General features: G+C 39.5%; 1 protein-coding gene across 6 annotated transcripts in view; it reads left to right on the forward strand.

Moving 5' to 3' along the window:
- ADAMTSL3 (ADAMTS like 3) overlaps positions 1–13,670 on the forward strand; it is a 172,573-nt gene that overhangs the window by 100,138 nt on the left and 58,765 nt on the right. For all 6 annotated transcript variants that reach the window (XM_039722889.1, XM_039722891.1, XM_039722893.1 and 3 more), the window contains exons 8-9: positions 7,744–7,818; positions 13,026–13,183. In XM_039722889.1, the coding sequence (XP_039578823.1) occupies positions 7,744–7,818; positions 13,026–13,183 (233 nt within the window). The remainder of the gene's footprint in view (positions 1–7,743; positions 7,819–13,025; positions 13,184–13,670) is intronic.

Here is a 13,670-nt window from a genome sequence, read left to right on the forward strand (position 1 = left end):
TGCTTGTGTATTAGCATGCATATTGCAGTGACCTTTTAGCCATAGACTTGTTTGCACTTTTACAAAGCTACTTATTCTGAAGTCTGTGCTAGATTAGTCTAGTGAAATTCCGTGAGGGATACCACACATTAGGGTATAGCTAGGAAAGAATTTGAGATATGCATTTTTTTAATAGAGCTACTCAATTCATTCTATCAGGAATAACCATCAAGATGCACATCTTACTTTAGAGGGTATCCTCATGTTGCAGTATATGTGAGGCTGCAGCAATGTTGTTAATCCATGGAAATATCTCATAGATGGTTTTATGGAAATATGGAAATAGTGGCCTGTGCTTATAAGTACCTGGTTTTCAAATTAACTTTGATTTTCTTTTTTCTTTTCTTTTTTTTCTTTTGTGGTGTCTGATAAAGCTGAACTTCAGGGGCAAGTCACTACTTGTATGGTACAAAAAGCACAAAGTGAAAGAGACTAATACTTCCATCTCTTTTTTGTGTGTTTGGCTCAAATGCCACCATTTTTTCTCAAAATAATTAACATCATACTGGGAGTAACTCTGTAGGTCTCAGTAATATCGAATATATAAAAGAGGAAGGGTATTGGAATTAGACCCTTTACTGAGGGAAAAGTCTGAAGACTCTGGCTATTTTGATATGCAGGCAAAGTTTTCCAAACAAAGACTCCCCTCTGGCACTGGTGCTCTCCACCCTCACAGATGATGCTCCCTGGAATCTCACAGCACACGTCCATGTGTTTATCATATGAATAGCTGCCTCGCATAATTTTTTTCTTTTTCTGAACTCACATTGTGTATTTGTCACATGGAGATGGGGCCTTTGGGGTTAATTACCTTCCTGCAAAGTCACCAGATAGAAGGGTGCTCTTAAAATCAGTCCTCAAGGTTCAAATGTAACCAGCTTTTCTTTTTAATGGATGAAGCCCCTGCCTCTGACAGCTGCCTATATTTTAATATTGTGTTTAAGCCTGCAAAGATTTCACTTCTGCACTGATTTTGAAAGAGCTTTGTATATTGAATCATGCTAAAATATTATTGCAGTACATATAACTATTTCCATGGGTTTTTTAATGCCACTGTTTGCAGTATGCTTCAGTTTGGGTCTAACTTGGAGCAGTTTTTTTGTTGTCTCAATGCTCATTGCTTTACAGTGTGGTGTTTGTACTGCCCTGCAGGGGTGTTGGGTACCACTGTGCAAGAGCATAATTCTGTGGTATTGTGGCTCAGGTAAGAGCTGACATCACTTGGTGGAAGGTGTCCCATTGCCTTGAAGGTTCTGCAGAATGCCCATGGTTCATTGTTTCCTCTGTCATAACTCAGTGTCTCTTTAAGAGTCTTTTAAAATTAAAGACCAAGAACGACTATTCTGAGCAAAGATGTCAGTTTTGCCAAGTTTTGGGTTTATCTTGCACTGCAGTAGGCTGGATGATATGAATGAATTACCACTGGCATAAGCAAAACAGTACACATGCTACTAAATTCAGAACTTGATGTTTTTCTTGGTTATTGTGATGGTGCCAAAATATATTTTTGGTCAAGTTGTTCAGCACTATGCAATGAGTTCCATATAATCATCCTGTGTGTGAATGAAATGTGGAAATAAAGCCATCCTTTCTTTGTGGTAAAATATCAGTGAAGGGAGGCACATTATCTTCCAAAGAGTAATTTTGAAGCTTTCAGAACTAGTGTTGAGAAAATATCAACACATGACAGAAATGTATTTAAGAGGGAGCTTAAGGCTGTGAGCAGGATGTAAATTTTACTGTTCAGTGAAGCAAATTAAAAAACTGGAAGGAAAGCAAGAGCCAAAGATTTTAGTATAAAAAAGAGGCATAAGAGAAAATAAAGTGCTTGGTTATCTTAGCCCTTATTTTAAAACAAAGAAATTTAGGCATTGATAGCAAATGATTTCTCATGAAGGACTAATTTTGTTTTATTATCTTTTTTATATGTTTTTACATTAAATTAATGTCTTTGATCAGAAAGTTAAACAGCAGTGAAAGGGAGCTTACTGCTTTGCAAATATGAAAGGAACAATTATTTCAAAAGTTTATTTTTTCCACTAACACTTAATTGCCTTTGAAAGACAAAGTAAGTTAAACTTCTGTCAGCCAGCCAGATTCTAACATTCTGGTAAAATGATTAAAGGTTTGACTAACGATATTCAAACAAAAAGTGTAATAGGTTGTAAAATGTACCATCCCACTGGGAAATGAGATATCATGGGCCTGAAGTTTCTAGGACTAAATGCATGGAACTCCCATTAACTCTACTGCACTTTGTGCACATGGAAAAATTGTAGGATTGGGCCCTCATATCTCCTTTCTGCACCATTGTTGGCCGGAAATTGTAGAAAAATGTTCTGGTTCTGATACCAACAAAGAAGACAAGATGCTGGTTCAGTGGCGGGTGAAGTTGAAGGCATGGACTTGTCCCAGTCTGGTTTTATTTGATTCCCAAACTGCAAGATACTTGCAAGTTTTGCCTTTTGTAGTGTTTTCCTAAAGAGCTTCTTATAAAAGCTTTCACTGGTGATGGCTTTGTAACTGTTTGAATTTCCTTTCCATGTGCTTTCTTTCCTATGGCACTTGTGTAATATACCATTGGTCACTTCTTCTCACATGATGTATGCCATCATCCCCAAGCATGCTTAACCAAAAACCTAATTTCACTTTGGTCATTTATCTAAACAGAGGTTTTGGCACAGCTCCCTCTTCTGTGTCATCAGCCAGCTCAACTTTGTGACAACTTCTTGCCTCACATTTTTTCCCTCTTTGAAATAAATATACATGGAGCTAGCAACTGCAATTGTCAAGGTTGCCTGATACTTCATTTTATATGAAGGATTGTTTGCCAAAATTAGACAGTTGTGTCAGTAACTTCTCATGCCAGGTGCTATGTGTTTTGGAGAAAATTCAGCCAAAACAGCTCAGCATATTCCAAGGACAGAGAGGAGAAAAACATGTTGTTTCCCACTGTCAAAACATTCTTGAAACCTTTTATTTAATATGTCTTAAAATCCCCCAATTGTTGGACTTGATCACAGATCAGGGATTTGAAATTTGGCAGGCAATGATCTTCTGGTCATGGATAAGTCTTTTGCAATGTCTGTGAACATCAACACATATTTTACTACAACCTTTACAAAAATCCCCAACCTTTTCCTTCAGTTTCAGTGGAATCTTCTTGGATGTTAACAGCTGAAATTTCTGAAAACTTATCCTTTTAAGTGTTCTCTAGCTTGTTACAAGTTCTGACTGCAAACAGATTGCATGTGTGTAGCCTCCTTAGAATACATTAACATGTATTCTAGAAATAAGCCATTAAACTTTTTCCTTGAGGTTGCTCTTTCTTTCTGCTTTACTGCAGTGTGGACCAGGTGCCATTGGATGGACTCTGTGATGTCTCCTACCTCACATTCAGGCATTCAGAAGAGATTTTGTGGAGACTTTCCAATCTCCTGAGCTTCAGACTTATGACAGGGAGTGATGAGATCACATGAGGAGAGGGAAAGATGAGATGAGCTGAACAGAAAAATTTGCCATTAGTTCATGCAGTGAAGGAAAGGCAGATGTGAGAAGGTGGGTGGAGGTTGTGGGACTGGCTGTACAGACACACTGAGTCAAGGAAAGAGGAAGAGAAGACTGAGATTAGATAAGGAATCTGGGTGGGAGATGGAGTCAAAAACACTTGGAGAGGAAGGGGAAAAATCAACTATCTGTAGAGCCAGAGGAGGGAATTGGGACTGGTTTGGCAGGAAAACTGTGTATGAGGAGGAATAGAATGCCAATGTATTAGTGTTCCAGTATGGATAAGGAACATGTTTTTGAAGAAAATTTCATCATAGCCCTAATATACTGTTCATCAGTTCACATCACAGAGTGGTCTTGCAGAGCATAAATTGGAATTTTTTTGATGAAGCTAAACCAGATGATGTGTCCCAGAAAAGAACCTGATGTTCTCCAGCAGCTATAGGACATCCAGTCCATGGAATCAGACTAGAATTAGTCCCAACGAGGCACCTGCCATTTTGTAGTGTGGATGCTGAGTCTTCAGCACCAACTGGTTCAGTCTAGACATCCCTTTATTTTGATTGGTTTACCTGGGGCTGTTATGGGTAGTATGAGGCTTCTTTCTGTACTTTCATGGTTTCTTTTGTCTTGAAGAAATTTCTTTGTAAGAACATTGGCTATTTCATGACTCATTTTGCACTGCATTTCTATAAGATCCATTCTCTTCAGGGGCTGTTTACTGCATGTCTTTTATGTTTTCTCCAGTGCATGTATTTGGGTTTGCTTTCATTAGGCAGGTCAGCACAAAGCCCAGCATCAGTGCCTTCTGAAATTTTGCCTGATGCCAGAGTAGGTGAGGGAAGCCACTGCAATAAGGTTCCAAATATTTTGAGATTTTTAGTTCCTGTGTACTGTAGTTGTTCCTGGGTTACTGTTTGTATTTTGAGGGCACAAAGGTCTTCAATCAGAACCAGGGAACCAGCAAATAAGTTCTGAGCAAATACATAGAAAGAAACACTTTTTATAGACCTGAAATAAACCTCTGGCCTGCTATAAGAGGAGAGAGGGAAAAATCCCAACTGGCCCATATGTGAAACAGTAAATGGGTCCACCATGGCCCACATGGAAAAATAAATAAAACCTGCTGAATTGGATTGAGTTTAGGAATGTGGCTCCTTTATTTTGATCCTGGGGATTAGCTCCCAGTCTTACCATAGCAGGGAGTCTGATCTTGCTCTCATTGAGATCCAAAATTTAAATCCACATTAACACCATAGAAACAGGATCAAACCTTGACATCTAAAGTAAAAGTAATCTGGGAGCTTAATCAGCAAGTGCTGTGTTGTGTGCACACATTTCCTGAGAGAGTCTCTGGGTGAGAGTGGAGGGAGATGACTCCACGTGCTGCTGGGAGCCCCTATCCTGAAAGCAGTGCTAGAATAGAGGGACAATGTTCCACCAGCTTCTCAGTTTTTAAGGTGAGCCCCAATCTGAACTCAGATGTTAGAGTCTAGTGTTTCTGCATGTTCCAAATGAATTTGGCCTAATTTGTTTTCATCTTTAGACAAAGGTCAGCAATTAACTTTCAAAGAAATACTGTAAGGAGAGAAAAAAGAGGTAATTGAAAATTCTCGGTATGGATTTCAGGGTAGCAATTTCCCCTTATGTTTTTGTAAGAGTTCACTGCTTTTAGCAGTGTGGACCCTACTGATTTAATGGGAAATGTACAGCATAACCATTTTGAGTGGGTTTACAGAGCCTTGTGTTTCTTTAAGAATATGAATTACATTCAACTGAGAAGCAGAGACCTTTTGAATATATAGTTTTGGAACCAGACCTTTGAAACATTGTTTCAAAGCTGTCCCTAGGAGAAGGAGGAGTCCCTTATGGTCAGTTCTGTCCCGTTTCTTCCAAACCCTCATCTCTGTTCAGAAGTCCAAAAATCTCACATTTATTTTTTCCTGTAATTTACTTCATCTCAAGGAAAGACTGCCCTAGGTCATAATTATCTCAGTCAGGTTACAAAAATCTCCTGCTGTCAGACTTCTTGACAGGTCTGTGGGCTGCAGAGGTTGCCTGCTGCTGCGGCGGCGAGCTTAGTCATCCCTAATGCAAATAAAACACTTTCTGGTAATATTGTCTCTGCCGCAGAGAAACACCAAATTTAGCACCCCCATGAGACTTTTGGACCATATCAGAGAGTGCTTCGGTGAGGGTGGAATGTCTGTAGTACTGCTAAAGGAATGTGAGGCATCCTGAGCAGGGATCTGCAGGGTCTGCCGGGGCCAGCGGAGCTGCCTGTGGGGAGGTGCAGGAAGCTCAGCAGATCGACCCTGTTGTTCTCCAGAGGAGCAGGGCTGCACATGTGTGCACATCTGCAAACCCAGGCTGTGTCTGTGCAGCATGGGCTGCCCTGGGTTCCACTTCAGAGCAGCAGGTCCTGTGTTCTGAGCTGGTCATCGTCTGACTTTCATTGGAGGTTTTGTGCTGTGACTGATCGTTGGTTGTTATCAGGATGGGGCTCGATTCCCGACCAAGTAAGGGCAGATGGGCCCCTCAAACCTCAAACCTGCTTTCTCTCAAGTACTGTCGAGCACATGTGAATTCAGTAGTTATTTCCTTACTTTAAAGATATACACACCCACTACCTCCTGGCTATCTTTAGCAATTCCTCTGATGAAAAACCAAGATGCAAAATGATATTAAGTGGTTCAGTAGTTAATGTTTTTTCCAGAACTCCTTAGTTGTATTATTGTTTTACTGTAGTGTTTTTCACTCTGGTGGAATACACAAGAATGAAATTAATAAAGCTCATATTTTATTACATCCAAAATAAATTGTTATATTTAAATGTCCTTCCTAGAAATTGACGATATAAAAACTGTAACATAAGAAGGTGTTTATTTCAGAAAAAATAATTGCAGTATTTGCTTGAAGTATTCTGAACATTTGGCAGGAAATCATACTTATGCTAAGGAGATGTAAACCAGAAGCTGATAATTTAGCATCTACTATAAAGGGGTCCGGTTTAAAGTGGAAAGAAACCTTTTTAACCTATTTTTTGAGTTAAAACTAAACTCAACTATTCTTCCTCTAAATATTTTATGGGAAATTCTGGAGCCAGTGTATCACTGACTTTCAACACACATTACTTTTTGAATCTGCAAAAAGGAACTTCCTGTGCACCAGCCACTGAACTTGCATTAGTTTCATCACCAAACAGAGCATCTTGTGCAGGCTGCAGCTGCAGAGGGCACGTGTGGCTGGGCTGCCTTGCAGAAGATACATGGTTGGGCCATGATGGAAATGGGTGACAGCTGCTCGCATGATTCTCTCTCCCTTTTGTGGCTATCCCTGTGGACATCCCTTTTCTGAGAGCACTGCTTTTGTTGGCATGAGGGTCTCTAGCCTGTTGATTTGACTGGTAACTCAGTTTGCTCAGGCAAATCACAGATTTCCTACACTTGAAATGAGAAGTAATAACTTTCTGCCTTTGTAAAATGCACTGAAGTAAGTGCGTTGCACATTTATATATGAAGAGGCCTTTCAGGCAGCCAAAAGCTGTTTTGTATTGATATGTCCTGTTGGGGGCTGGTTTGGTTTATAGTTCATTTTAAATTGAGCCTCTTACTGGAAGAAATGATCTTATATGGTAAGTTAGATGCAGACACCGTTATAACATATACCTTATAGCTATTATATATTTTCTCTTAACTGGTCTGTAATTGGTTAAGGGTTAGTGTTAAGTAGATGATTTATTTCCTGTAAGTCCTGCCACTTATTAAAGTTGTGACCTGCAGCAGGAAATGAGGTGTGGGCAAAATGAGACTGAACAGCTGCAGATTTTTGTAAGGGGGAAGGACTACTTAGCAGATTCCTTATGTCAATTCAGTGATTAGAAAATAAAACTAGGACAACAGAGTATAAATATGTTCCTAATACACTACTGACATTTCAGTTGTTATTGTTAATAGCAAATTATTTTCCAAGAGAAAGCAAGATTTACAAGTCCATTTGTAGGTCTTAATAGTTGTATGACATAGCAAACAGACTCAGTACACTGTACTTAATAAAATAGCATATTATTTTTAATAGAAAAGTTGTGAAAGCTGTGAAATATTTTCTTAGACACGTTTGACGGTTTTCAGTCTAATTATGTGATGTACAAATTCCCTGATGAAAGATAATTTCTAAACCAGTTCTTTAATATTTTAGGGGAAGAAACTGTGATTGCTGTACCACATGGGAGTCGCAGTGTGAGAATTACCCTGAAAGGACCAGCACACCTTGGTATGACTGAGCTGTTTTATGTATTTATACATAGGCAGAAGATAAAAACAAAACCTTGTATCTGAACTCATCCAAACTTTGGAAAATATGGGTAAGATCATGACCTTGATACCTTGATTCCTCTTCCCATCTTTGATATCCAGCCAGGAGATACTCCTAGAGAGCAATGGAAAGTTTACTTGGTAAAAGGAAATAGACTATATAGTGGTGGTTTCTATTCCTCCCATTTAAACCAATGTAAGGCATCTCAAATACAGTACACTCTTAAACAACACACCAAAAACCCCAAACTTCCAGAGGATTATGTGTGGAATCAACAACTCTTGCATAACTCAGCACCAGATTTCTGTTGAAGCCTCTTACAAGTGATCTAGTAATAAATGAAGTGGGGTGAACCACTACAGAAGTCCTGCTTCCATGTCATTGCATAGTCATTTTAGTCATTGCATACCACCAATGAGAAGCAGTTCATTATACTGTAAGACAGTTGTTTTCCAATACTTTTTATAAGGCTGATAGCAGTATTTATGGCAATTTCCTTGTTCATAGACCTAGTTTGCCTAGAGAATTGATGGTTTCAATGGTAAGTGGCGCTGTCACATCAAGCAATGAGATAAACTATTCATTTAACTTTGAGCAATTTTTTATTTGTAGAAGTGGCAGATATAGTCTGGATCATAGAAATAAAAATAACTTAAGCTCTGAGATATGTAAACAGAAGTAAGAAATGTGTTTTATTTGAAAATTTCTCATCAGTTTGTTTGCTTTCAAAAATATATTGTCACATCCTTTCAAAGAAAAAAACTGAAATCAAACTCCCTCTTCAGAACAGCTCCAGAGTGACAATAACTTCTAGATATACTACTTACATAAAAAAACTACAAAGCTGAATTTATATTGAAATAAATAATATTCCTTTAAAACTGTTGAGGGGATGTGTGAAGGAGTGATCCTGACCAGTTCAGGTCAGGACTCTTGGACTTTCTTAAGTAGTTCTGCAGAAGGAAGTTGTTGTTTCAGCTTTGTATGAGGAAAAAGTACTAGATTGAATGGCTCTTGGGGGATTTCTGGAAAGCTCCTGAGGAATGCAGCAGCAACTCAGTAACTGAGTACAGAGTGCTCCTGGCTTCCTACCCAGGGTGGTTCTGTAAAGAAGCTGTGGCTTGGCATCACCTTTGTTAGTTCACTCTAGCTGGACAGGAATTGTGAAATGTTCCTTTAACCACTTCCACCAGCACATCTGTTTGCAAATCTGCAAGGATTCCGACATTTTTTACCTAAAGTTAAATTTGCAGAAGTAAAAAACAACTGAGAGCTGTTGTGGGGAGGGAGGTGGGAGTTGCTTCTGGCTTCATAGCCAGGTCTCCAAGAGCTGATGCTCCAGAGCTGCTTCTCCACCTTTCCACCGTTCATGTTCCTGTTAGTCACTTAACAGAAGATACCAAATGATCCTTTGTTGCAACTCCATCAACTTTTGTGTGGGTGTGCTAGTATAATTAAAGCCAGAATTTAAAAAAAAATCACCTATTATTACAGGTTCTATTTGTCAGAGATGTTTTTCCTGGCTTGCAAGGAGTTGAATTTAACAGGTGAAGCAAGGACTACTTATTGTTAAAATTTTATACTGCCTCCTGTTGCCAGTATATATTTGTCCTTCAAGCAGAGTCAGCAGCAATAGCAAAAAGTTGAAGAGCACTATGGAGTGTCTGGCACTTTTCCCTTTATCTTGTGTTCAGTGGGGCTTCATCCTGGGTTTATGATCTGGTCTTGTTCCAGGAAAGCACAGCTGCTGGACTAATCAAAAATGGAAATGTGGTTGGAGATGTAGCACATAACAGATTTGAAACAAATGCTCCGAGCATTGTTTTGCAACCTGCAGTTAGTGTTTGAGCAAGGGCTGTGTTTCTTTGTAGCTGGTTAGAATAAGCACTTTGTGTCTCTGGGCACTTAAAGACAGGCAGCAGATTCATCAAGATGTTACTTTGTTTTTTTAACAAATATGGCCCCCCTGTACTTCTGCCTGCTATGGTTTGGTGAAAGATTTGGTGGAAAATAACCAAGTAATTAGCACAAAAATGGGTCTGAATAAAATGCTTCATTGTGTTGGCTTTGTTTTTGATTTGGACTATATCATGGCTTTTCTAGTAGTTGTTTTAAGAGCATTAGAATCAAAAGTAAGACTGAAAGTTCCCTGAAATTAATCCTCCAGCAGAAGAAACAGGAAAACCAGAAGCTAATATTTTTACAAGTGGCTAATGCTAGATAACTGAGTTCGTGAACTTAGGGAGGTTAAACATTACTGAAAGGAACTGAAATGTTTTTCTTTTTGTCATTTTTTTCTCTCCGCAGTGATTTGCATCATGTGACAGCCTTTAGCTGTGGGTTTGTGCAGATGCTCAGAGGAGCAAGGTGTTGCTTTTGCTTACATTTTGAGAGGAATGTTTTGCATTGTGCTACCTACAAATGAATCACAGAAAAGAAGCAGCTTTAGGGCAGCACCATACTTGCTGTTTATTGCACTGGGAGCAGGAGCAGTTTCCCTGGGAACTCTTCCATGCATCTCTCTGCACAGGGAGGGACCTGCAGTGGGTTTTCTGTGCCTCACTGCCCTGCTCCTTCCTGCCACCAAGAGAGTGGGGGGCTTCAGCCATGGGGCTTCTGCCCACAGCTGGGCAAGGCATTGGCCATTTTTGTCAAGGGAGGGAAAAACTAAACACGGATTGTTGTAGGTCTTTGGCACTGGTGATTGTCCTGATAGGAATGGAAACAGGTGAGCACTCAAGAGAATTCCCTGTCCATGTGACTCTTCACATCTGGAGTCTCAAGGAATTGATTTAGGATGGGGAAGCTTAGTCCTGAAGTCAAACTTCCCAGATCTTTAGCATAACAGGACTCTGCAGAACAAAGAAACATTTGGTGAATTCTTTTCTTTAACCTTGTCATGAAACCAGCTGATCAAACCTGTGTTCTCAGTTACTTCTCTGAAATCAATAAATGAACAGTTTTATAGGGAGGAAGTGTTCCCCAGTAATCATCATTATGTTATGGATGTGTTAAATACACCAAATGCTTGGTGTCACTCTGTTTTGGAAGCCTGTGCTGACAAGCACTAGGTACTACTGAGCAGGAATGCATTGCACCAGAGGTTATCCTTTGTGCTGGGGAACAGCTCCTCGTCTCCCTGTGTGACACAGGGAAAATCTGAGCAGCTGTTCTGGGCTTCAGTGTGACCTCCAGAGACACAGGTCCAGCTCCATGGCTGGACCTTGCAAATAAACACATGATTTGCATCCACATCTAGTGTACCTCTAATGTAAACATGTCAGCTCTCTGGGAGTTACTGTCTTGTTAGTTGCTGAACAATATTCTTGGTTTCTACTTAGAAAAACATCAAAAATGTTTTTTTTATTTTAAAAAATAGTAATAAAGATGGTCCAGAAATGCAGCTGAGGTCACCAGCTGCATCATCTTTTTGTACCAGCTGGAGACCTTGCCTTGTAATCTAAAATACTACTTTTAAAAGAGTCCTGTACTCGTGAGTACTCCTTACTGAATTTGAGTTGGAAATAGTTAAGATTTTATTTTACTCTTATTTTTAAAAATGAGACAATAACAGGCACCATGCATTATTGCTTACTTTTAAGGAGCATTTGTGATCAAGAAGTAAGTTTGTGATTTAAGCATGGAGTTTGGGATCAAGGCTTGCAGAAGCTTCATCCAAGAATTCTGAGTTCCATATATTTTAAAGGGTTATTTTGTAATGCAATCAGGAAAGGACACTTCCATAAAAGTGACAAACAGAAATATGTAGTAATCATCTAAATACTTGTTTTTTCTGGGATTAGTTTATATCTATTTGTTCCTAATGGGAATGTACTGGACAGTGGGGCACACTGATCCCAGAGATTTATGTTTTCTCTTTGACAAAGTACATTTTATTTACCACTAGATTCATACCCTGTGTTAACATAAAGTCATTTCCTAGAAGCAAATCCTCCCTGCAACTTCCTTCCAGCCATGTATGTGATCTTTGTTATGAGCACAGTGGAACCTAATGCTTAGATGCTTGGGATAATGGTGGTATATTTTCAAGGAATTTAATCCATTCTATAATTTCTTTTTCTCTTTGTTGGGGTGCTCCAGAATGCACATTTGTTTTAAAAATATGAAGGAAGAAAACAGTTAATGATGGATTGCAGCATTCAGAGTATGTTTTCAGTGCAGGTAAAACCAGATGCTTTTAACCTAAATGGTCTACCCTGACTTAGGTAACTTCGTTTAAAGTACCAAAAAAGGCAAGGTAGTGGGAGAAAGAGGGTATTTATAGCTCATCAAAAGATTCCTTTTAGCTTGCCCTGAGCTCATCTGAGATTCATGTTTTTCTCATGCAGTGCTCTGGTAGATTGTAACCAGACCAGGGTATTTCAAGTCATGCATCTTGCTGTGCCTCTGTGCTCTACTGCACAGAGCCCAGAATTCTACCTTCGTTATGAATATCTTCCTTTAGCTTTGTCCACTTACAGTTCAGTCAGTTTTCTGGAAGTGATTTAATCTTAAAATGCTTCATCTGTCTTCGGGAGGTTGTGGGCTGTTAGTTTAATCTGTTTCCAAGGAGTGGAGAACAATTCAGAAAGGGTTTTCATCACCAGCTGTTCTGGGAAAGGGCCGTCCCCTGCAGCTGCCCACCTCCTGGCCCTGCTTTTTCCTCACTTGGGAAATACTCAAAGCTGAGTTAAGGATCTTGGTGCAGTGATTCAGGTATTGAGGTGAGTGTCAGGTGGGTTTGGCACTGCTCAGGCTTCTCTGGAGACTGATTGCTCAGATTGCTTGGCTTTTGAGTTCCATGGAAGTATGAGGTATTTTTCTCTATATTGATTCTGTCAATTCTGAGTTTCTTTCAGCTTTTCCTGCTCAAGCTATTGCTTATATCAAGTGTTACAGAGCACTTGGTGTAGGAAAAACTGTCTCAGAAGTGCTCCTGGTATGAAAGAATAGTGTGTTCAGACAGATATTCCTGTGTTGACTTGTCTTGCAATTATCTATCAGCCTATAATCTGAAGCAGTTAATATTCTCACAGATTCTCTAGGTGTGTTTTTACTGCACATATGCAGCTGGTACTTGCAAGACAAAGTTGTAAACATTACTTTCTGACTTTCTTGAAGACAAAAACCTGTTTAAGCTTACTAATTGCATGTTTCTTCTTTAGTTATAGAGTCAAAAACACTACAAGGAGAAAAGGGAGAGCACAGTTTCAATGTTCCTGGAACATTTGTCATTGAAAATACGACTGTTGAATTTCAGAAGAGCACAGACAGGGAAATCATAAAGATCCAGGGGCCTCTTGGAGCAGACTTCATTATCAAGGTGGGCTGTGTGAATGTACAAAATCTACAAAGTTATTGCAAGTACATGCAACACAGTGGTGGCTGTCCATCAGCTTGCAGCAATACAACAAAATATTTTAGCTTGCAAGTAAGAAATCCTAATTACACTCCAGAGATCATTTATGCCAAGAAAATCCAAACAAATTAAATGTTATGTCATTACTGTCTTCGTGGTACTTCCCACCACAGGATCTTTAATGGTAAAAATGGCCAGGATTTTTGTTTTCAGTACTGCTGGAAGAGTAACAGTGTGACCTTGTGCAGTGCTAATCCAATTGCAGACTGCCACCTACTGAACCTGAGCACTGCTTCCAGCAGCACCCTACACTCTCCCTCAGACATTGCTAATCCAGCCACTGACCATTTCCAATCCTTTTAAATTGCTTTTCCATCCAGAGCACATACCAGTGCTTTGCAGCACACAGCAAGATATTTATAAGTAGGAGAATATCAGTATTTGACTGCCA

This window comes from Passer montanus, unplaced genomic scaffold (genome assembly GCF_014805655.1).
Source record: "Passer montanus isolate IOZ18808 unplaced genomic scaffold, ASM1480565v1 scaffold5, whole genome shotgun sequence".
NCBI classification, from domain to species: Eukaryota; Metazoa; Chordata; class Aves; order Passeriformes; family Passeridae; genus Passer; species Passer montanus.